General features: G+C 39.7%; 1 protein-coding gene across 1 annotated transcript in view; it reads right to left on the bottom strand.

Moving 5' to 3' along the window:
- The window catches only part of pclob (piccolo presynaptic cytomatrix protein b), a 68,807-nt gene that overhangs the window by 8,954 nt on the left and 37,007 nt on the right, over positions 1–22,846 (bottom strand). Inside the window, 14 exon segments of the mRNA XM_043264292.1 lie at positions 427–520; positions 1,065–1,091; positions 2,164–2,294; positions 2,911–2,961; positions 3,085–3,296; positions 3,724–3,788; positions 4,933–5,041; positions 6,622–6,747; positions 6,968–7,043; positions 7,620–7,705; positions 9,797–9,823; positions 12,115–14,248; positions 14,393–16,125; positions 16,493–22,814. Coding sequence (XP_043120227.1) covers positions 427–520; positions 1,065–1,091; positions 2,164–2,294; positions 2,911–2,961; positions 3,085–3,296; positions 3,724–3,788; positions 4,933–5,041; positions 6,622–6,747; positions 6,968–7,043; positions 7,620–7,705; positions 9,797–9,823; positions 12,115–14,248; positions 14,393–16,125; positions 16,493–22,814 — 11,193 coding nt within the window.

The raw sequence follows: 22,846 nt of genomic DNA, 5'->3' as shown, positions 1-22,846 counted from the left end.
GCTATAGACTTATATATAGCTAGAGTGAGATGAAAGGTTAATTTTAATAGAGAGTAAAATCAAAATATAGAGAGAGAAGCAAACACAGTTTATCATATAGATATGATCTTTTAGAAGAGATAAGAGAACTGGCTAATATTTTGAAACAATTAGTTTGAACTCAGATTTATGGTCCCCAAACTGAAAATAGCTGTAGGCCTATCATAATATATAAATATTATCTTTTGTAGAGATAAGCAGAACTGGCTAATGGGTTGAAACAATATGCTTGAACTGCATTTATATTTTGCGAATAAGAAATAACTATATAAAGTCATGACACAGAACATCTATAGACATAGATCTAAAACCCTAACTATCTATATAAAACCCAACAAGCAAAAAAAAACTAACAAAAAAAAAGATAGTAATGCCTGTTGCACTTACCTGTTCCAGATGGATGTTTTTATAAATGACGGTCTGGTTCCACTCTGGGTTCTGAGTCTTCTGAACGTACTTAATCCTTCTCTTGTTCTCAGCACTGCGAGGAGACAGGATGCAAGGAGCAATAAACTTAGATTATGCATTTCAAATTTCTATGTAGCATATATATAGCTACACTTGAGGCTAGTGAAGTTTCATAAAGAGACGACCTCACAAGAGGCAACACCGATGCATCTACGGTCCATGCCACCAATGATGATAATGACTTTATCAGATCACAGACTAAAATGTAGAAAAACTCCAGCTTCTACATGAGTTTATGGGCAATGTATGCAAGCATACAGCAGCACTAGACTCTTACAATGAGCTGGTGTGAATTGGCACAATGATAGAGTTGCACAACTGTACTTAATATTTACTGACTTTGAGGCAATCGTTTCAAGAATTTATTGACATCAAACAAACTTCAGAGGTAGAGGTTGCTTTGAGGTAGATCTGAGACACTGCACAGATGACGCAGTAGATTTCACCACATGAATGACAGCTAGATAATGAAAGAAAGGAAAACACACACACACACACACACACACACACACACCAATGAAAAAGCAAAATGAAAAGAAAAAGAAACGCCACGCTACCTTGCGTTCTGGACAACCATGACTTGGCTGAACCAATCCGGAGATTTGTATGGAATGCAAAGTAAAAGTAGACAGACAAACAGACAACAGTCAGAGAATCCAAGGGAAGGGTAGACAGAAACCCCTCAAAAGCGAAGTTGTCCGGGTGGAGTCGTGGCTGTGGGGCTTTTAGCGCCAGACGAAAGGATCATTTGTGCAGGTAATAGGAACTAATCTCATAAACACTGCAGATATGGCCATTAGGAGATGGCAGATATAGCATTACACACCCTATACTGGTGGAAGCCATATCGATTGTGCTGTCTCCGCAGTCCGAGACACTGAGCCTGATTACTAGGTAGCATGTTAAGAGAAAGGCTAAGCTAATAAAAATTGACTTCTCTAAGGAAGATCTCTTCCACTTAAGCCTTCCAATAAGTCATCTCTGTGCTAAAGAGGTGAGGACTTCTACCTAGGAAGAGAGACCTTTTTGCCATTAATATATAAGTTTATTAAACTTAAGTTTTACATTTTCATTCCATTATACTTATTATGGAATATTTTTTTCAGAGTCTTGACGTTGAAGGAAATGAAGACCAAGAGCAAAACAACAACAGGATCTATTCCAAAAAAAGGGTAAAGAAACTGAATTAACTGACTCAAGATTTAAGTAACTTAAAAAAAAGACAATAAATTAACAACAATTAAAACATTTATATATGTAGACAAGGACAAACATAAAATAAATATACACAGTACGTTTTTTAGAGACTAAATCTTTCATTCTTCACTCATAATATCACTTTAACATTCGCCAGCACACACAAAAATGTTTTTGTGAATAAAGGGGACTTTATTCAAAGACTACTATTACTTTTATACTGACCAAACAATAAACCCTAGCCCAACCTTAACCCTTACAGGAAACCTATTTGCATTGTTATACTTTCAGATAAATACTTTTGGGGGGTTGGGTTTGTGTCCAAAATGTCAAAATTTTCAGATTTTACTATCCTTGTGGGGAAATATAGCAAGTACAAGCACACACACACACACACACACACACACACACACACACACACACACACACACACACAATCATGTGCACCGGGATACTCACCCTCTCCCTGGCAAGAGATAGACCTTAACGAAGGGGTCTGTGTATCCGTTGTTTTCTCTGGGAGCCAGGTTTCTAGCTTGTAGCACGTGAACAATCAGATTGCCCATATTTCTGTCGTAGTTGATTTGAAGCTGAGGAAAAGATACATTATGAGATACATAATACTATAGATTGTCTATTCAAATTTAATTTTACTCTAAAATAAGCACGGGAAGGATGCAGTTTAAATTCAGTAAAGTAGTCAATACTAGAGTGAGTCAGTAAGGCTGACAAATCATAATTTTCTACTTTTTCTGCATGAAATACACCTTAACTATATTTAAATGAAAAAAAAACTAAAAGTTGTTTAGTGCATTTTTCATTTATGTAAATACATTATTATTTATCAACAGTACTAGTCTAAGCAAACAATATTTTTTTCTTTATTTCCACACTAGACACTTGTGGAACTTTTCATTCTGCACAAATAGTTTTGCTCGCACATTAAATAAAAAAAATAAACAACACTAAATCAATTCTGATGTCCTGTTACAATAGGTATTCCAAATCATTTACATGATGTTTATGTCAACAAAATTGTAAAGAATATGGTTAGCTGTCTTACAAGCGGATATGGGAATGACGACTTTGTCTGGGACATTGTTATGGCAATATTTTAAATGTGGCACAGCACAAATCATGTAAATTGATTTTTAGAATTGTCTTATACAGTACACATAAATTTGGTCATTGTGAAATTGGACTCACTTGTATTTCACCAGTGATTGGATGCGGTTGTGGCTTCAGAACCTCTGCTGACTGAAAAACGTAATAATAAAAAATAAATGCTTAAAATCTAATTTGAAGTTCCAAAATTTAGACGCAACATTTGGTATATGCTCTATATACAGTATATGGCATCTTCCTGCACACATACAGCACCTTGCTACTATGGCGCTTCTTGTTGACAGAAGGGGACCCCGGTTGCCCAGGGCTGGGGACCCCACTGGAAGCGGCAGATCCAGTGCCAGAGTGCAAGTGTCCCGCTCTCTCCAGAGCAGACAGCACTGAGGCAGGAGCCTGCTGCTGAGAAACCTTCTGCAGCTCTGCAGCCAGCTGCTTTGGGTCTACACCTGGAGAACGCTGACGCTCACCTACAACACACACACACACACAAAACAGACCCATTTCAATAGACGTGAAGTCGATACAGACACTACACGGTCACTAGTGTAAGAATTTTGAGATACACACACACACTGTACTGACACACAGTTTGATGACCTGTAGTTAAAATTAGTGCTAAGGAAAGCTACAGGAAAGGAAGTCACAACTTAACTAATTAAAATAGCAAGATAAACATTTGTACTGGCTCCATGTATATTAGCTGGCCTGCTTAAATAACTCATTTTTGAATTCGTCATTGAAACATTTTTTTCATTGATGATTTTTATTCTGATGATTTTTAGTCTGTCCATGACCAAGATGATTGCAAGGTGGACTGATTTACCTTTAAAGGGGTTTTGTTTTAGTGTGAAAAGCTTATTTAAGGGAAAAATACAAAATGTTGGAGACACTCACCAGCTCTCAGAGTATGGAGCTCCAGTTGTTGAGGGTGTTCTGTGTTGGAGAGCATGTTTAGATCTCTAAACAACAGTCAAGATAACAAATATATTAGCATGCTGGCTTGAAGACCAACTGTATTATAATACATACTTGATCCTTGAATCAAAAGTTAAATTATATGCACTTACAAAAAACCATTGTACTACATTGTACATGTGAGGTACCTTGGTGCTTTGATATACCATACTTTGATATACCATACATGGTGTATAACAAAATGTAATATTGCTCAAAAGTCTGGGGTCAATATATGCATATATATTTTGCTGCACTGAGTGTTCCTTCTACTTTGACAAATCCCACAGCACGAGTCTGCTAACAGCACACTTTTCATTTAAGATTGTACTTTGCAAGTGATGAGCAGAGCTGGTTTCCTTCATGCTTAGAAATTAGGTGTATCAGACCAGAGAGTCTTGTTTCTCCATATGGCTTCACCATAAAGGCCAAACTGATGAAGTGTTGCAGTGAGGTTTATTCTTCTGTAGATTTCTTCTATCTTCACATATGATCGTGGAGCTCTACTAGAGTGACCATTAGGTTCTTGTTCACCTCTCTAACCAAAGCCGTTCTCCATCAGTTGCTCATTTTGGCCAGGAGGCTAGATCTAAGAAGAGTCATGGTTGTTTCAAACGTCTCCCATTAAGGTTAACAGAGACTGCATGCTTCTGTGACTCTTCAGTGTAGCAGAATTTTTTTCTGGACTTTTTCACAGATGTGTGGCTTGGCTCAGCTCTTCAGGCAGTTCCTTTTGATCTCAGTGCTCTGATATGCATTATCAGCTGCTAGACCTATAATTAAGATGTGCGCACCTTTCCAAATCGTACCCATTCAGTTGAATTTTCCACAGGCTCATTTCACCTCAGGTGTAGTAACATCTACAAGCAATATGAATGCTCCTGAGTTGAATTTCAGTTGTTCCAAATAAGGGTATGAATACTTATGCAATGTAATAATTTTAGTTTTTTATATTTAAATAAATGTACAGTTATGGTGTATGAAGTGTAGATTGATGTGGGGAAAAAAAATCATTTAAAGCAGTTTAACATAAGTGAAAAAAATGATACTATTGTACTTTCTTGAACAAATATGTGGCATTAATATAATAATTTTTGTTGGTGTTGTTGGACAAAATGGAGCCTTGAACACAAAATTATTGCAACTTACAGGCGCACACATATTTCTGCCTCTCCATACTGCTGACCCACAATGCTTTGCACTTCTTCATATGTCTTTCCCAGCAGAGAGATTCCATTCCACTCCAGAACCTGCATTCCTGAGGAACAACAACACATGCCATCAGAACCAGTGAATGAAATACATTTATTAGTTAGAATAGTAAAAACAGACACTCAGTGCACCTTAGCCAAAAGTAAACATTATTTGTTGCATATTGTAATGGAAAGTATATTAAAAAGAGGTGTTGTTTAGAAAAGTCATGTTTATTTTTAAAAACCTAAAATCTAGAACCTAAGTTTGGTTTCTGTGCATTCTTTATAAGGGAAACGTCAAAAACTATTATGACAGATCCACACACAGATAGACTGATACAGTAGATGCTATTGTGATTCTTGAGAGGAAATTCAGGAAAAACAATCACTGAATTAACTACACACATAAGTAACACACACACACTTTTTCAATAGCACGCTTCCCTGAGCACTTCACTCACTACAAGAAAACAGTCCTGGAGCATCAGAGTAAGAAAACAAGTGCAGAAAACAGAGAGGGAAAAAAAACTATTTTAAAAGCATCACTGCAAACTCAAGCCCACTTCAGGCCAAACCCCAGGCACTTACACAAATGAAAGCGGGTCTTCAGATAGGTCTTTTGCATTCGGAGTGCTTCAGCGGCTGATAACAACAGGACATCATTCAAATGTCTGCTCATCTCCACACAATCAGTCCCTTCAGTTTTCCTCTCAAATATTCAGCAAGTATGTCAGTCATATCTCTGTAATACTTTGCAAGATTACTACTAGGCTAAAAGGAAACCATTATTTTAGCTTTGAAGTTAGTATCTAAATGATTCATGAATAATTGGGAATCCGATTGGGCTCATTTGTTGAAAATATTTTGTGCTGTACAAATCTTCAAAAGGCTGTGATACTTGACATTTTTATGTAGGTAATCATGGTCAAAATTGCCAGTGAGTTACCGATTCGCACCCTGTTCTATTCAATATTAAGCATGCATGCCTCATGTTTCTAAGTTGTACTGCATGCATATGAGCATTCATTTAACTCTTGGCCCAAATAATAATATTGCTACAGCTATCGGATATTAAATCTGCTCTCCAGCACATTTTCCTCTGTGGCAGCAGACATTATTATACTGTATCAAGGGAAAAGCATACTTAAGATAGAGAACAGATGCTTGTGTAATCTGCCAGCAGATTGGTGCTTGAATATTTCAGGGATGAAACAAATAAAATAACAAAAGATTTGACACTATAAAAGGAAACATTTTAATACTGAGACTCCTTGCTAAAATCATGTTTATGAAAGAGTTATGAAAGAGTAAAAATCCAACAAGCAAATGGATGTTCAGGAAGCTGAGCTATTCTCAGAGGAGCTCAACTAAATTGACACAGCGAGCTGAGCCAGCATTCGTCAACAAGGAGAGCAATCATGCTGCAACAATAGCCATCCCGGTTAAAATGAGAAATGGCTTTCTAAATTAGGCACGTTTGCCTTTAAAAGAATACAGAATGCTTAAAATGAATGGTTTTTAACACGCTTTATAACATGACCTTTAAGAATCGGTAAATACATTAATGTAAACAATTTATGACATCTCTTTCTCTTCGTTAACCCCTTACTGCAAGAAAAATTGATCTGATCGACTCATTCCTTACCTTCCACAACTTTTCCCATATGCTCAGCACATCCTCCTGCCGAAACCTTGGCGATGTAGGCTCCGATCTCTCCGTTGGTCCCTGGAATCTCTTTTCCACCCACGACTCTAATTCCCAGCCCACTCCCTGAATTCAGACGGGTTCGGTTTAGCTGATGAACGGCTGAGTAATTGGATTCTAATCAGAGCTTCTCAGCATCATTTTAAACATGATCTCATCATCAATACGGCGGCCACAAGATAGATTACAATAGTTGTTTTGCTTTTCCTTCCAGTAATTTAATTTGCAGGCCTAATTGACTACAATTCTCTGTGTATCTTGTGGAGTAATTGCTATGAAAACATACCTGAGACGGTGTGGTCCTTTGGGTCCCGTTGCAGTTTGATGCGAGTGTGTGGGAAAGGGTAATGGCTGCCTTTCATCTGCAACAACAAAAACAATTCAAGCAAATGAACAATAGCTGAAGCTCTAACAGCGCCTATGCAGATGCAGTCTGGTGTTCTTTCAAAGATAGGCGCATGGTTAAGTAGAATGTGGTTTAAGTAGAACATGCTTTTGGAATTAGATTTAAGATAATTGCACAGATTTTGAGATTTCATGGTTACAACTATAGGTATGTTGGTTCCAGGATCAACAAACCTTTTCTAGGAACAAATCATATTTGGCAAATGGGGTACCACTTTACCTGTCTTCTCTCTAGGTCGCAGTGATTTTGCCAGTTAAGACATGATTCTGGATAATCATTTTTGTTCATTCTGGATCAACATTAATGTCCAAAAATGTAGACTTTCCCAATTCCTACCCCTAAACCTACCCCTACCCAAAATTCAATCCTAAAATAAGTGGGAAATGATAGTGCCTGACCCTGATCATAAGCCTAAAAGTGATATTTCCGCAAAGATTATGCCTGAATTCTGATTGGTTGACTTGAATGTTGTTCCAGGATCAACAAGAGAGTTGATCCAGGAACATCTTGTACTTGGTGAAATCACGCTCACCCTTCTCTCTAGCCCGGCTTCTGGTCCACTACGTCCCTGGCGGGGTTTGTCAAACCAGTCAGTCTCCTCGTGCTGAAGGTGATATGCTAGAAGACAGGAAGAAAGCATCTGCTGTATCATCACATGTGACAAAACTGGGGCATGTGTCCCACTCCACCACTTTTCTCCCAGACAACCATCCCTTCACCACCCCCAGTTGGGGACACTTCTTTGAGTGTTTGAACTGACAGCTTGATGGATTTGGGTCAGGGCTTCCAAGAACAATATCTATGTTTCAAAAGGGTTGGACACTAACCTCCCTTCCATAAGGTTTGTTTAGATTAATGGTAAGTTTACTAAGTATCCTGACCTCCCTCCCGGGGGTAGCAGTGACAGAGGATGGTGAGGGCAGAAAAAGCAATGATCTGAGACGTGTGTCGAGGCATGCACACATGAACATGCATGCTGTGTCCCTTCCGGACCGGGCTACATGTCATGCGTCGAGAATCTGATAGAGAACTGCTGTGGGAACGAACCACAGCAGATATACGGACATACACACACCATCATAGAACAGTGTGATGATGAGATGCCTTACCAAATGTCTGATGATTAGTACATCTGTTAGTACACTCTCTAGTACACTAGTTAGCTTAAACAAGTAAAACACTACTCAAACAAAACAACAGCTTTAGTTCTATAACACCAGACTTTCATGATGCTAAAGCAATTTTCTTATTTAAAATTGCAATCTGCACTCCAGTAAAGATTTTCTTAGTGTTTTCATCTTGTTTTTTAGTACAATTAAAAAAAAAACATTCTTAAAGATACATTTGGTTGAGATGCAAAATTGTGTAACAAATCTAAGGCTAAATATTTCAAGCATAATAATTAATTTAGGTAGAATAAAGTTGAAAATAGCAGGTACGCTCTTAAAAGTAAAGGTTCCAAAAGGGGAATGATAGCGATGACTTAAAGAACCATTTTTGGTTCCCTAAAGAACCTCTTGGTGAACAGTTCATAAAACAAACACTTTGTTTACTTTTTGTGAAGTACAAAGAACCTTTTGTACAGTGGAAAGGTTTAATGGATGTTAAAGATTCTTTATGGAACCATCCTTACTTGTAAACAACCTTTATTTTTAAGAGTGTAAGAAAAATTAATCAAAATGCATTTGTAAAATATGCAATTTTGCCTCTCAAGTAAACTGATCTTGTTTTGTCTTAAGAATGTTTAGATATTTTAGTTATAAAAACAAGACAAAAATACCAATTAAGACAGGGATTTTTGCAAAGTACTTGGTCTCATCTACAGAGTTGCAATGCTAATATATTTGCATCCTATATAGGCTGCTGTTTTTCCAGCTTCCATTTCAAGTAGTCTAGCGCTTTCTTCAAAGACACTGGGAATTCCTAGAATAATTCATAACTCGAGCTAGGGCAGACATGTCAGCACATACCTAAAATAGATCAGGCAAGCAATATCTTCTGTTTTGTTTACTGGGTATTTTGCACAACCTGCAGGTGCCTTGATTACAATACTGTGTAAGCGAAGCATTTTTTTATTCATGAAGCAGCACTACAGTATGCCACAAATCATCATTTAACTCCTAATAGAGTGAGAAGTAAACTGACAGCTGGATCTGTCTGCAGGAGTTTTGCAATAAAGAGCTTGACATGCTGTCCTTCTGAAAGGAAATGTCACCTTAAATCAACAGTGCCTTCACTTTATTACCCAAGTTAGAGGATGCATTGACCATGGCAAACCTATGGCCTGTGGAAAACTGCCATTCTGGCAAACACGCTATCAAAAGGACATTTCACTCTAATGACTTTTATCCTGCATCACCAGAACAGCACCCTTGTTCTGTAGTTCAACTGTTTCAAATGATTCCATTACATTAGTGGCATTTTGGTGGGGCAAGATAAGCTCCTAGAGTGCTGTTTCCTAATGACTTGTTCTAGGAAACTTCTACTACAGTATGCACACATATATAAATGTGTATGTAGACATGTATGTGCCTTGGTTGATATGATCAGGCCATGTCAGAGAGACCTTGAGGAAGTGCAGTGATAATGAACACCAGGATGGGTCTGAGGTGCACCACTGAGAAACGCCCGTCACTCAAGACTATGGCACGCATGAAAGTAGGTTTATGCTTAATGATATTTTGAAGGTTGTTGAACAACAGTTCTCACCTTTCACATTCCAGCTAGGACCTCCAGCTGTAGTACAAACATTGCATTTCAGATAATTCATAGTAAAATTTGCCTTATAACATAGCTATGTTTTGTCAATAAAAAAAAACACACTGTTACATTTGCAATGGAAGGGGATGATGTACTTTTGTAAATATTTAATTCATGCAATTATCTCATTTTCTAAAATATGTAAAAGCACACACCATTGCAGTCAATATTTTAGTCTATACAGAGCCTTTTAAATACATTCTGCATTCTGTAAAGTAGCCCCATAAAATAATGTTTGTAAAATGTGCTAAAAGTAAACGCTATATAGCTATACAGGCAATTATTTCTTTAGAAATATCGGCATGTTTTAGGTTAAAAAACTTTCTAAGCTCTAGTAACAGCATTTGTAAAGTACTTGTAACAGTAAAATGGATGGCTTTAAGACATCTGCGATCTACTACTACTGTGTGTTTATACAAACCGAAACTACCGAAAGATTTTTTTGAACTCTTAATGTTGCAGCAAAATAGGTTGTCTGAGAAACACTAATCATTTCTGATATTCTCAGGACAGAGGGTTACATTTGTGCAAACCTAGCAGAGCATTTAGTGTTGTAATCCAATATATATTGGTTTACTCCGTTTGTTTATATCATCTTGATTATACACCTGGCTTATGTTAAACTTCTCAAACAGCTTGAAGTTTAAGACAATATTTGAGTTATATTAGATGTTAGAGTTTTTCTTAATGCTGTTTGTCTTACTGGCATTAAGAGCACCATGGTGGCACAACGCTTAAAAATAGGTTTTACAATAAATGTAAATGAAGCATTTTATTTATTAGCTAAACCATTTGTGTGATGATCTCACATATTACCTATAAGACTGATCTTCAAAACACTTAAAAACAACAACAACAACAACAACCTGTGATTCTAATTTGCAATACTTGCATAATGTTCACTTCAATAAAAAGCATATATAGTATGATATAGTAAACATATATATGTATGTGTATGTGTATATGTATATATATATATATATATATATATATATATATATATATATATATATATATATATATATATACACACAAAAGAGAAACAATAGAATAAAAAAACGAAAAAATATTCTAGTAGCATGCAACATGTTTTTAAATTCACATTCATAAGCCATGCAAATAAAAACTGAAATAGCAAGAATTTATTGAGAATGAAAATGGAAAACACCCATGACAGACATTTACATTACATTTAGAAAATTGTTAAACAAGCAAGATACAAGAAGTAGATTTGGAGGTAATAGAGATTTGAGCTCCAGTGGATGTATGTTATAACCAGATTAACTTCTAAATTTGTCTAAACAGACTCGCTTATTTAATTTACAACTTTATAACATCACTGATTTATTTATCCACAAGCACAAAAAAAGAGGAAAATGTAAATTCACTACACATTTTTTTAATCTTATTTGTCCAGTCAGTGTGATGACATACTTGCGTTTTTGCAATATGAAATATTCTGGATTAATGAAAGATAGAGAAACCAAACCAGGTGCTTTGTGCTTTATATATATATATATATATATATATATATATATATATATATATATATATATATATATATATGAAAATGTCATATAATATATAGACAGATTTTTACTTATGATTTACATAAATGGTTTAGTATCACATAGCTGCTGGAAAGACAGCGAAAGATACTGGAACTGTTTTCCCTCAAATACAGCACAAAACATGATACTCACAATCCAATTTATATAATTCATAAAGAGTAAACTGCCTTCCTAAGATAACTAGTCGCTAAATGATTCTGACAGAATTATAGAATGTTGTAACTTCATAGACTAAAGGCAGATGAGTCTCCTCACCAACTGCAGGGCTGTGGTAAATAGCACAGGCACTGAGTGCATAACGAATTAAATTAGCTGTATAAATAGTTTTGAAGATCTTCTTAATTGCTTCTCTTCTTATATGTTCATGACAGAACAATAATGGCAAAGGAAACAACCAGTTTCCTTTTGCATTTAAGTAGCATGCAAATTCATTAAGAAACACAAGGAAAACGTTTATACATAAAAAACAATTTGGTATACATATGTAGATGAAAATTTTAATTTAGGAAGATGACATCATGCAAATGTGATAGCCTACAAAGTGTTAAGCAAAATCCAAGATAAAAGATGAAAAGAGTAAAGGACAACATAACATTTGATTTACACACAGATATAAATAATGCATTCAGAGCCATACAAAAGATGCATATCAACAGAAGCTAGGGTTGAAGAGAACAGATCTCATAACAAATTTACCTTCGCTATCTGACATGGCCCCCTGAAGGTCATCCTTTATAAAGACAATGTCCCGCTCATAGCCACTTGTCCTGGACTCCTCTCTCATGTGCTGTTGGACTTCTGGAAGAGAGTGACTGGAGCCAAACTGGTCCCGTGAGTCTGCTGATATGGGTGGGAGAGGGCCTGCAGATGCTCTGGCCATGCCCATGGGCTGACCAACAGGGCTCAATGGACTCTCCTCTTCAGAGTTTTGTGCAACAATGGGAATTCGACCCCTGCTCTGACTAATTGGCAGACTTGTCGGTTTAGCCCTAGATACAAACTGGGAATCCATGCCCTCACCCTCTGTTTTCAAGCGTAGTGAGGAGTTTGACAAGTCTCTTTTGATAGACAGGTCCAGTCCATATACAGAGGAAGGTCTAGAGGAAGGTCTTGACCGAGTGCCACTGGGGTAGGTGCCATCATCGTGAAGGGAAGATCTAATAGTAGGCCCTAGGTTGAGAGATTGGCCAAAGTTGAGTGACTGAGCCAGGTTAGCGCCAAGAGCTGAACCCAAATATTTCTGTTGCTCTGCTAGGTTTTTCCTAAGACCAAATGTGATCTCATCCTGCAAGAGCCTTGCCCTGGCTGACAGTCCACCAACTGAGCTGGCAGAGGCCAAAAAGCTGCTGTAATCTAGTTCAAGGTCCCTGCTCTCTTGGATAGGTGAAAACTTTGTAATTTTGGGGTCAATTAGTGCTTTTTTATTCTTTAGCTGTTTTTGGTAAAGAACTGAGGCAGGAAGTTGCTTGGCAGCTTGCTTCTCTAAAGTTAGTCTCCCGATGCTATATTTCTCAGCTTTGGGGAAATGCCTAAAACTAGTATCAGAGTGGAGGTAGTGAGGCAGACCTGTAAGATGCTCAAGACTATCTGTACCGCGTCTGAACTCCTGCTTAATTTGCTGTTTCAACATCTTCAATTCATATGGCTCCTCCATGGAATCCTCATCTGCTTTACCATATGAATGCAATCGAGAAGCAGCCTGAAGTGGACCAAGAAAATCTGCCACATCTGCAGTTCGACGAACATCAGCAGTCCGGAGAAGTCGGTCAGCTTTACTGATATCCTTATCGGCAATGCTGAAGCTTGAACCAAGGCCTGTGGAGCTCTTTGTGAGTTCGCCGATGTCATCAATCAAGACATAGTTCCTGGCATTATGGTGATCAAGGTCTGCATAGAAGGACTCAGCTGATATGCTGGACATGGGACTGCTGGCCATGCTGGCTCTCTCTTCCAGGCCCATCCTCAGATCAAGGCTACTGTATTTACCACCGAGATGGGAAACTCCATAGGCACTCTCTGTGGATGTAGGGACAATTAGGAGGGGCTGGTTGCGTACGACTTCATAGTTTGTCGTAATCTTTGGTTCTAAGTCAGACAAAGTAGTCTGACGGGGTTTCTGTTGCATCAGAAGGAGTGAGGAATGGTCATAGCCAGTCTGCTGGGACTGCTGATTAAGTGAGGGCACTGATGAGTAGATGGATTGGTAGGGGGACACCTGCTGATGGTAAAGAGACTGCTGCTGGTACAATGTCTGCTGAGGATACTGACTTGTTTGGGATGCATATTGATAATGGGTGTATGGGCTCGTAAGCTGTGCATACTGGGACTCAGACTCAGTCTGTGGTGGAATGAACTGGTTAAAGTCTGACTGTGGGGCAGTCCGTGGCCGTTCTAGTCCATGACCATTACCTCGTGCCTCTCTGATGTTGCTGACCTCACTATCTGACATGTAGTCTCGCTCTTCTGCCACTCCTTGTAAGTAGGCTCTCTCTCTCTTCTCTCTCTCTTTCAGTAAAGCCTCTTTTCTTCGATTTATACCCATTTCCAGATATCTCAATTTAGCATCTATCTCTTTCTCCTCCTCATCAAGCTCTGCCTGTATCTTACGGAGTTTTGAGGACTCACGTTCAACTAAATCCAGCTCTTTGTCTATGTCTTGGAGGATTTTGGCCCGCGCCATAGTGGTGTTCCTGCACATTCGTCTTCTGGCAGAAGCAGTGGTGTACCCAGAGAGTCCAATGAGGGTATCTTCTTCAGGTGGTGGATGAGGTAGCGTGCGTTTTACTTTCTTCTGAGTGCCAACTGGTGTGCCGCTCTGAGAACCTTTGCTCTGTTGATTAAAATATCAAATAGAAATAAAAAGAAAAACAAGCAAGCGATAGACATGATATATCCAACATGGACACTTGAGATGTAGTCATTTGCAGAGAAAAAATACAACAGATTGGTGCTTGAATACAAGTGCCGTACTTACCGAGTAGGTGTCTGAGTATTGGTACATCATTCTGTCCTCAGTTGTCGGACTAAGTGACTTGGGGTCAGAAAGAGATCGTTGTGAGGCCCTTAGTGATCTTGGACTACTGAGGTGCCTTGATGAATCAGCGGTAAGCATCTTCTGTGAACTTTTTCCAGGGGACACAGGTGAAACAGGGGAGCATAATACCTTTGGAGATTTGGTAACTAACGATGCTCCAACATCATCAGCTGTCAGGTGTGTGCTAACACTTATCTCAGCAGGACCTAGACGTCTTTTATCTCTGTCTGAAGTAATATCTGAATCACTTTCTGTTTGGCACTCTCTGTGTAAATCTACTTTTGTATCCACCTGAGCCCGAACAGGAGATCTCCTAATAGTCCCTGAATGCTCTGTCTGAACTGAAATCTCTGCTACAGTCTGAATTGCAATACTTGATACCTTGGAGCTTTTTCCCTTCTCGCCATCAGCATATCTATTGGAACGAGACCTACGTCTGCTCCGAACGGGGACATCCCATTCATCCTGATCTTCATCATCAGTTTGCACACAGCTATCAACACTTCTCCTACTTCTTCTCCTTCTACCAGACGGAATCTTTTCAACCCCATCTTCATCATCTGTTTGAACACCACTCTCAATCAATTTCTTTCCACTTAATCCCACACTTTGCTCTTGCTTGGCTGTATCTTGCAGGTTTGTGCACAACTGCATTTGATCCTTTGTCTGTGCACTCAGTGATACAGGAAGGCTTGAACTATACTGTGTATAAGCCCCAGAAGATGTTGTTAGCCAGTTTTGACCTGTTGTGGGGTCATGGGTGGACACAGCAGATGATGTTGAATTGTCATCTTTCACTGGCCAGTACTGTCCATTATCTCCCCCGGAATATTTTGAGTCAAGTATGATGTCAGAGCTCAAGGTTGGGGACATACCCTCACCTGGCCCAAACCCATATGGGTATATTTTTTGATCTTGTAGTTGTTGCTGGAGTTGCTGCTGTAATCGATGGATTTGCTCTAACTGAACTTGCTGCTGTGCAAAGGTTTCTTGCTGAAGAATCAGATGGGCTTTGCGTTCCTCTTCTTGCTGCATTAGAAGTTGTTGCTTCATGTTCTGAAGTTCCTCCAGCTCCTTCTGAACAATGATCTGCTCTTGTTCACGGTAACGCTGTATCTCTTGCCTCTCCCATTCAAGTTCTTCAGCTAGACACAGCTGTTTCAACTTCTCTAACTGTAAGAACTCATGTTCAGCCTTATACTGCTGGCTCTTGCTGTCATCTGAATCTGGGAAATTTGGGGATACCAGCATGTCCAGTGAGGCTGCTATTGCCTCAAGAGTAGCGTCCGAGTAGAGCTCAGGGAAGGTTGTCAGGGAGGGAAGGAGACTGGCTAATGCAGAAGGTAGAATATCCTTTGATATATCAGACTGTGGGAATATTGATTGGTCTGTAGCTGTGGTGTGTACAAAGCCATATGGAGCAGGCTGATTTTGAAGTGCCAAAAGTGGATCCGTAGAATTAGTGAGACTATTATATGTTGTGCTAAATATTGAACCTGGTTGGGTAGTAATTGCATATGTGGAGGGAACGGGTGCAGCAACTGATGAGTAAACAATGCCATTTGTTGTTCTTAGTAAACTATTAAAGCCAAACGACGTTCCTTGAGAATATGGAGTAGTGGTGATCCCGGTAAATGCCAAAGTGCTTTTCTTTGAGTAGTCTAAGGCTTCTTCTGTTATGTTAGGAAAACAAAAATAGCAGCATCATCAGCATCTAAATGAACAATTGCTCTGTTTCATGCAACATTAGCCAATAAATCATTAAATGGAAGCCAAAGAGCATGCAAAGATCTTGTCAGCGTCATCAGATTAGCAGGATGCAAAGCCAAAACATTGAGGGACAACGCGGAGGCAAATGCATGCATCTGTGTTAAAAAAAAAAAAAAAAAAACAGAAAAAGACAAGAATGAAAATCAGGACATTCAGAGAAAACATCACAAAAATAACAAACATAACCAATAAATATTCAATTAACATACAAATAAAATAACAAACAGACAAACAAATCAATCATAGATACATGCACAAAATCATACTGACCTGTTGACATTTTAGCTGATGTCAAATCAATAGCCCCTTCCGATGCCCCATTCTGATAGGTGAATCCATTCTTCCTTTCATAACTAAAGAGCCCAGCCTCTTTGAAATTACTGTCAGATATTGAAGCTTTCATGGTACTGAGATCTTCAATGACAGGTGTTGTGGCAATATCAATTTGATAGCCAATTTGATTGTCTGGTTGTGTGGTCACAGGAGTCTGTGTTCTGCAGCTCCCTGTGAAAGGAAGCCTGTAAATTACATCACAACAAACAGTTTGTCTTCCTGATGTTAGATCAACTGGTGTACCATCATCTTCCAAAACAGTTGTGACCACTCCAGAAGATGAGGACAAAGCAACCATGGTATTCACTGGCTTGGACGTGGTGAGGTCTACTGGTCCAACTGTTGTTGACTCTGTATGTAAAGGTATACCTGCAGTGCCATGTGTGAAGCTCACTGGGGCTATAGTAACAGGCATAAGAGTAGGAGCTGTGCTTGCAACAGTTCTGTATGAAAGGTTTATAGGAATCTCTGCACTGGTTGTAGCCTTGGGTTTTGAATTTACAGGTCTGTACACTATCTGTGCAAGAGGCTCAAATGGATTGTATGTGGTGAGTGGAAGAGGCATTGAAGTAGCATTTCCCAGGTCCAGAGGCTTGTCAGCTTTATTGTTGTTGTAGGCAATTGTAGCTGTGCAAGTAACAATTGTTATGCTGTCAGTTACGACAGATAATGTTGTAGTAGGGATTATTTCAGCACTAAGATTAACAATTTCGGGTTGTACAGCAGTGGCCTGTCGTCCACTCAATTCACTTGACATGGAAGACCTACTTGAATCTGGGGCTGTCAAATCCATTCCTTGGTCAGTCATTGTAACATTGACTTTAAATGTGGTAAGATCTATAACATCACTAGGGTATTGTATTCTTCCATTCTGTTTAGGCTTTGGATGGACTTCTGGCTGAATTGTGATTGTAGCACCCACAGGTTCAGGTATGGGATCAGCAGGAATCCTCTCCTGGACAACAGACACAGTTGTTGTTCTTTGTACTTCAGTTGTGACGACTTGGGTTACAAGATTAGGCAATGCATCAGGACGCTGCTCAGTTGTTGAGATTGCAGAGTAGACTTGGCTCATGCTTGATATAACTTTATCTTGTCCACAAATTTCTTGACTCTCAATAGATTTAGTAAATTGGGTAAACGTGACTGGTACTGGTGGCACAGTTGTTGCAGAGGTCAATACTGGAATTTCTTGTTTTTGCTCATAAACTTTTTGCTGCTCTGGAAACTGTGTTATTGGTACTTGTGATGGACCCAGTTCAGTTAAAGCCTCTTCGGGAGCTGAGACTATTAGTACTTCTTCCATATCCAAACCAGGAATGTCTTCATTTTGAGCTGGGATTGGAATCTGGGTTATTGTTATTGGAGCAGAATATGCTTTTTGCATTTGTTGCATCTCAAATTCTTGTTGCACATCACTCACTGTATAGTGAGGAACTGACTCAGTAGAAACTCCTGACACTGAGGCTAAGGCTACTGGTACCTCCTCTGATGATTTTGATGTATGCACCACTGAAGCTGGAGCCATGGCAAGAGGATAAATTAAGGAAGGTGTGGTGTATGTCATTCCTGGATATGCTGTTGGTTCCATAGCAATGATCGGTGGTGGTGCAACAGGTGCTGTTGAAATCAAAGCAGAAGGAGCCATTACAACCTGTGGTGTTATAAAAGCAGATGAGGAATGCACTGTATTCTCCATTGTGATATGAGGGATAACGGTCATAGTCTGTGATAGTCCTGGTGATGCCACTGCAAGAGGTGCTGAAACAACTGTTTGTACAGGAGCAACTGGCAGCTCTGGGGCCATTACACAATGTTCCATAATACTTTGTCTTGATTCCGCAGCTAGTGTAATATGACGTGTCTCTGTTGTGACTGAAGAAAAGTCAGGTGCCATCACCTCAAGGGGCGCTGCTGTATTTAAAGATAATGTAGGCTTTGGTGGTGCTGCTACAATTTGTGCTGTAATTAATGACACAGGTGAATCTACTGCAGATGGAGCAAACACTCTTGGGGCATCAGATGGAAAATGCTGCCTGGGAGTTGGCAGTGATGATCTTCTCATCGGTGCCTGAGTTGTAATGCCCTCAACAGGTGATCCTGGTTCTGAGGGCAAGGTTATCACCACATATGTTTCAAGAGTTCTAGCAAATCTGGGTGACAAAGGTGATTTTGGTGATGAAGCACTGTGCTTGGTCTCTACAGGGGCAGTCAAACTTAGTGACAAAACATTTGGAGGTTCTCTTGTTCTTGGCAGTGTTGCAGCACGAACTGCTTGAACAACTACTGGCTCAGGGCTAACTGGTGGCTTTACGCTCTCTCTTGATCTGTGACTAAATACCAGTCCAGGGGGAATACATACAGGTTTGGGAGGAACAGGGGGTGGTGATTTGTGTGTTGGGGTCACAGCTGGTTTTATAATTACGCCGGCCATATTTGGTGGGGGTTCAGGTAGAGTTACTATAACTGATGAGGGAGTTGGAATAGACTTTTGCTGCTTAAAATCAGCCTTGGGTACTGCGCTATATGGCAATTCTGGTGGTGAAGCTGGAGGAGGTGGTGGAAAGGAAATCACGGGTTTATCTGTTCTTTCTTGAGAAACATGGGGTTTTGCAAATGTCACACAAGGTGGAACTGTTGTATCCGTAATGAAACTCGATACCGTGGCTTGATAAGTTAAAGGAGAAACATTAACGATAACAGGGTGCCCTCTCCCACCCTCAGTAGTTGTTTTAACTGCCACATTTTCAACTTGACCTTGCTGTGTCTGTCTTACAGGAGAAATGGTTTGTGAAACAGACTGCTGAGAAATTCCATCATCTGGTACATTTTCTTTCTGTATTTGCACCATCCTTTCATGAATATTGGTCAGCATTGATTGATCTGGTTGGGAGGGTGAAGCAACAGTTTTAGTACTAGTGGGAGAAACAACTGTTACTAAAGAGACTGTCTTTGTAGCAGTATGCTCTCCACGATTTGCTGGAGGTGAAACAATGGCTGCTTGGCTGATTTGGGGTGTCATGTGTGGTCCAGTTTCTGCTGGCCTCTGAATAGGAATTTGAATAGAAACACTGGTTGGTGGCTGAATCTCTTTTGCTAAAGCAGGAATACTGGATTGAGCAGACAGTGGTACCACTTGTCCATGTGAGCTGGTCTGGTCTGTAAAGAGGACCTTTGCTGGTATTGGGGCTGATATCATTGTTGGAACAGAAATAGGTGCTTTATCCACTGCAGAAACTATATCTGAAAGGGGGGCATAGGTTAGAGAAGGTACTGGAAAGGTCACAGATACTGATTGAGATGGAGATGTAACCAGGTATGGCATCTGTGCAATGTTGGGGGTAGTTGTAGGAATCTGATTCCTGAGTGCACTGGATGGTGGGGTAGGCACTGAAACTTGAGTTTGTTCTTGAACTGAATGGTCTAATGCAGGAGACACAAGATCTGGCATTTGAACAATAACAGAAGTTTGTGTTAAAGTTCCACTGTGAGACTGAATAATAGGTGTAGCAACTGTAGTAGGAGGAGTTTTTACATGGTCAACTTTTGGAGGAATTATTGGTGCAACAGCTTGTTTGTCTGTAGTGGCTGGTTCAGAATCTGAAAGTGGTATTGCACCAGCCAAAGGTCTTTGAGCTAAATCTTGAAGAACTGAATCCAGTGTACAGGATGAAACATTTTCGGAAATTGGGACTGTTTCCTGTGTATGTTTTGATATAACTAATGGCTTTGGTGCCGGTGATGGTTTTAGACCTGGTGCTGGCTTTGAAATAAGAATTTCAGAAGGAGTTGGAGTGACATAAAAGTTTGAGACTTGTGGTGAGGCTTCAATGACTGGTGAAGGGGATTTAATAATCTGTGTGGATGATACAACAGGAGCAGATGCTGATGGGTGTGTAGTGGCTTGCTCAGACACCAAGTCTGGAATGTGAATTACAACTGGGGCAGAAACTTCAACAACACAGGGGCTAGCTGGAGTAGTTAATTCAGATGTGTGGCCAGAAACTGGAGAAGATGAAGGCGCTGTTGTGAGTTCAATGTTTGAGTCTGGGGATGAGATTGCTGGAGATGTTGGTGGAGACAGGGGTGATATTGCTGTTGTCTCCACAACATGTTTTGATGATGGAACTTCACATACTACAGAAATTGGAACGATTTCAAATGATTCTTCTTGAGCTTGTGGTTCATCCTCACTTTGATAGATATCAGTTGGCTCAGGTGACATTTTTTCTTGTGTGACACTGTCGTCCTCTTCAGCTTCCTCTTCACCAGAGGAGCACTGTGTGATCTTTAAGTCAGGAATCGGATATAAAGCTTTAATCCCAGATACATCCAGAGTAGATGTAGAATCTGTGATATAAGGCTCCAAAATACATTCAATAGGTTCAGCTAGGTTGTCTTCTTCCCCACTTGAAGGGATGAGTATCACCTCAGGTGAATCATATGATGACTCTGATACAGTCAGAGGGGAGGCAGGAGACACAGGAGTTGATTGAGTAGGACTTGTTCCTGGTGTTAAAACATCTTTTTGTGTCTTTAATCGCTCCTCATAGTTGTCTTCTGTTTCCAACAGTGACTTTGCATTTTTATCTGTAGAAAGTGCATCATTTCCAGAAATACTCACATAACAAGTGTCACTGACATCAAATGGCAGTGATGTGTCAATCTTTGTTACATGTGCTTGCTGAGCCTCCTTTACTTCTTGCAAGACCTTGCCTCTTTTATTCATCATCTCTTCATAAGCCTCTTCTGGTGTCATAAGTATCCTCACCGACTCATGTTCAGGCATCTTTTTCAGATCTTGCTCATAGGTGATTTTACCAAGAGCTGTTGCAGCCTGTTCTTGTTCTTCAACTAAAGTTTCATAAGCATAGTCCTCTATTAACATGCCTCCATACAATGGTTCAATATCAGGTGGTGTGAATTTCTCTGATGACTTGTACTCCTGTGCTTTCTGCATCATTTCCTCATATACCTCTTCTGCAGTCTTTAATGGCTTCTCAGCAGCATCATGTGTTTCAGATGATAGTGTTATGTATTCTGTATTCTCTGGTTCAGATTCAAAACTAGGTGAAAAGTCAGAGAAGGAGGAGGACTTCTGTTCCTCCATCCCTGCTGCCTGCCTTAATTTATCAGTTTTTGTCAAATGATCCAATCTCCTTTGCATGCCCAGATCATCTCTTTCTGTCTTAAATTTTTTTGTGACCTTTCTTAACTGTGGATGATCATCTCTTTCATCTTCCTGCTCCATCTGTTCACCCTCCTCACGCAACTCATCCTCCTCAGATGAGTCCTCTATAGTCGGAAGGGCCTGACCATGAGGTCTGTGTTTTGCCTTTCTTTGCTGTTTACTCTCTCTTGCCTTTTTATGACTTGGACTACTATCGCTGTCTTCATCAAAAGAGGACACAGAAGTAGGTGAAGCTGTTCCCGGTGTGATGCTAGACACCTGAACACTGGATGACCCATCACCCTTGGACAAGTCTTCAGTTAGACTCTCATGCTCTTCAGTGGTCTGTCTAACAGGAGTTTTTTGTATAATGGCAACTGCTGTGGTGTTTGTAGCACTGATCTTCTCATTGTCATTTGACAAATCTATTTCCACTCTGATTTCTTCTAATGCTTCTGAGACAGGGATGACTTGGGCAACTTGATCGTCTTGGTCATGAGAAGACAGAGTGATATCAGTAATCTCCTCATGCTCTACAGTAAGTTTCTTTAGGGCATGTTTAGGCTTCATGGAATCATCCAGTTTTTCGACTTCTCTGGTTTTTTGCTGTGTTTGTTGTTCTTCTTTATGGTTTTCCTCATCAGAAGGCAAGTTTTCGTCTTCACCCATGTGCATAAGCTGCCTTCGTATGAACTCTTCATCATCTCCAGAATTTGAACTGTCTAGTTTGTAGTCCTCACTGCTTGAGGAAGCAGGCCTAACTCTTCTTCTCTGTATCTGAGGGGAGGGTTCACTCTCACTGCTGTCCTCATGGTATTGTTTTATATTGTCTGGTGCTGTGACAGGCAACAGTTTTGTAGCAGTTTCTTTTATGGCCATTTCACTTACTCTCTGTATCTCCTTAAGCTCCTCCTCAGCTGAGCTGTATGATTCTACTGATACCGGCAAGATGTCTTTTCTATGTTGTTCTTTAATATCTGCTTTTAAGGTGTCTACTTTAGACAATTCTAGAAGGCTGCTATCCATCTGTACCACAACATCTTTCTGTTGTCCTTCTATTGCAGATTGAGTGTATGTATCCCCTTTAACCTAAGAAAAATGAGAAAGAAAAGTAGTAAATA

The sequence above is a fragment of the Puntigrus tetrazona genome, chromosome 18, assembly GCF_018831695.1.
Source record: "Puntigrus tetrazona isolate hp1 chromosome 18, ASM1883169v1, whole genome shotgun sequence".
In the NCBI taxonomy this organism is placed as follows: Eukaryota; Metazoa; Chordata; class Actinopteri; order Cypriniformes; family Cyprinidae; genus Puntigrus; species Puntigrus tetrazona.
The sequence above is the reverse complement of the archived record's forward strand: the minus strand, read 5'-3'. Positions and strand labels throughout refer to the sequence as shown.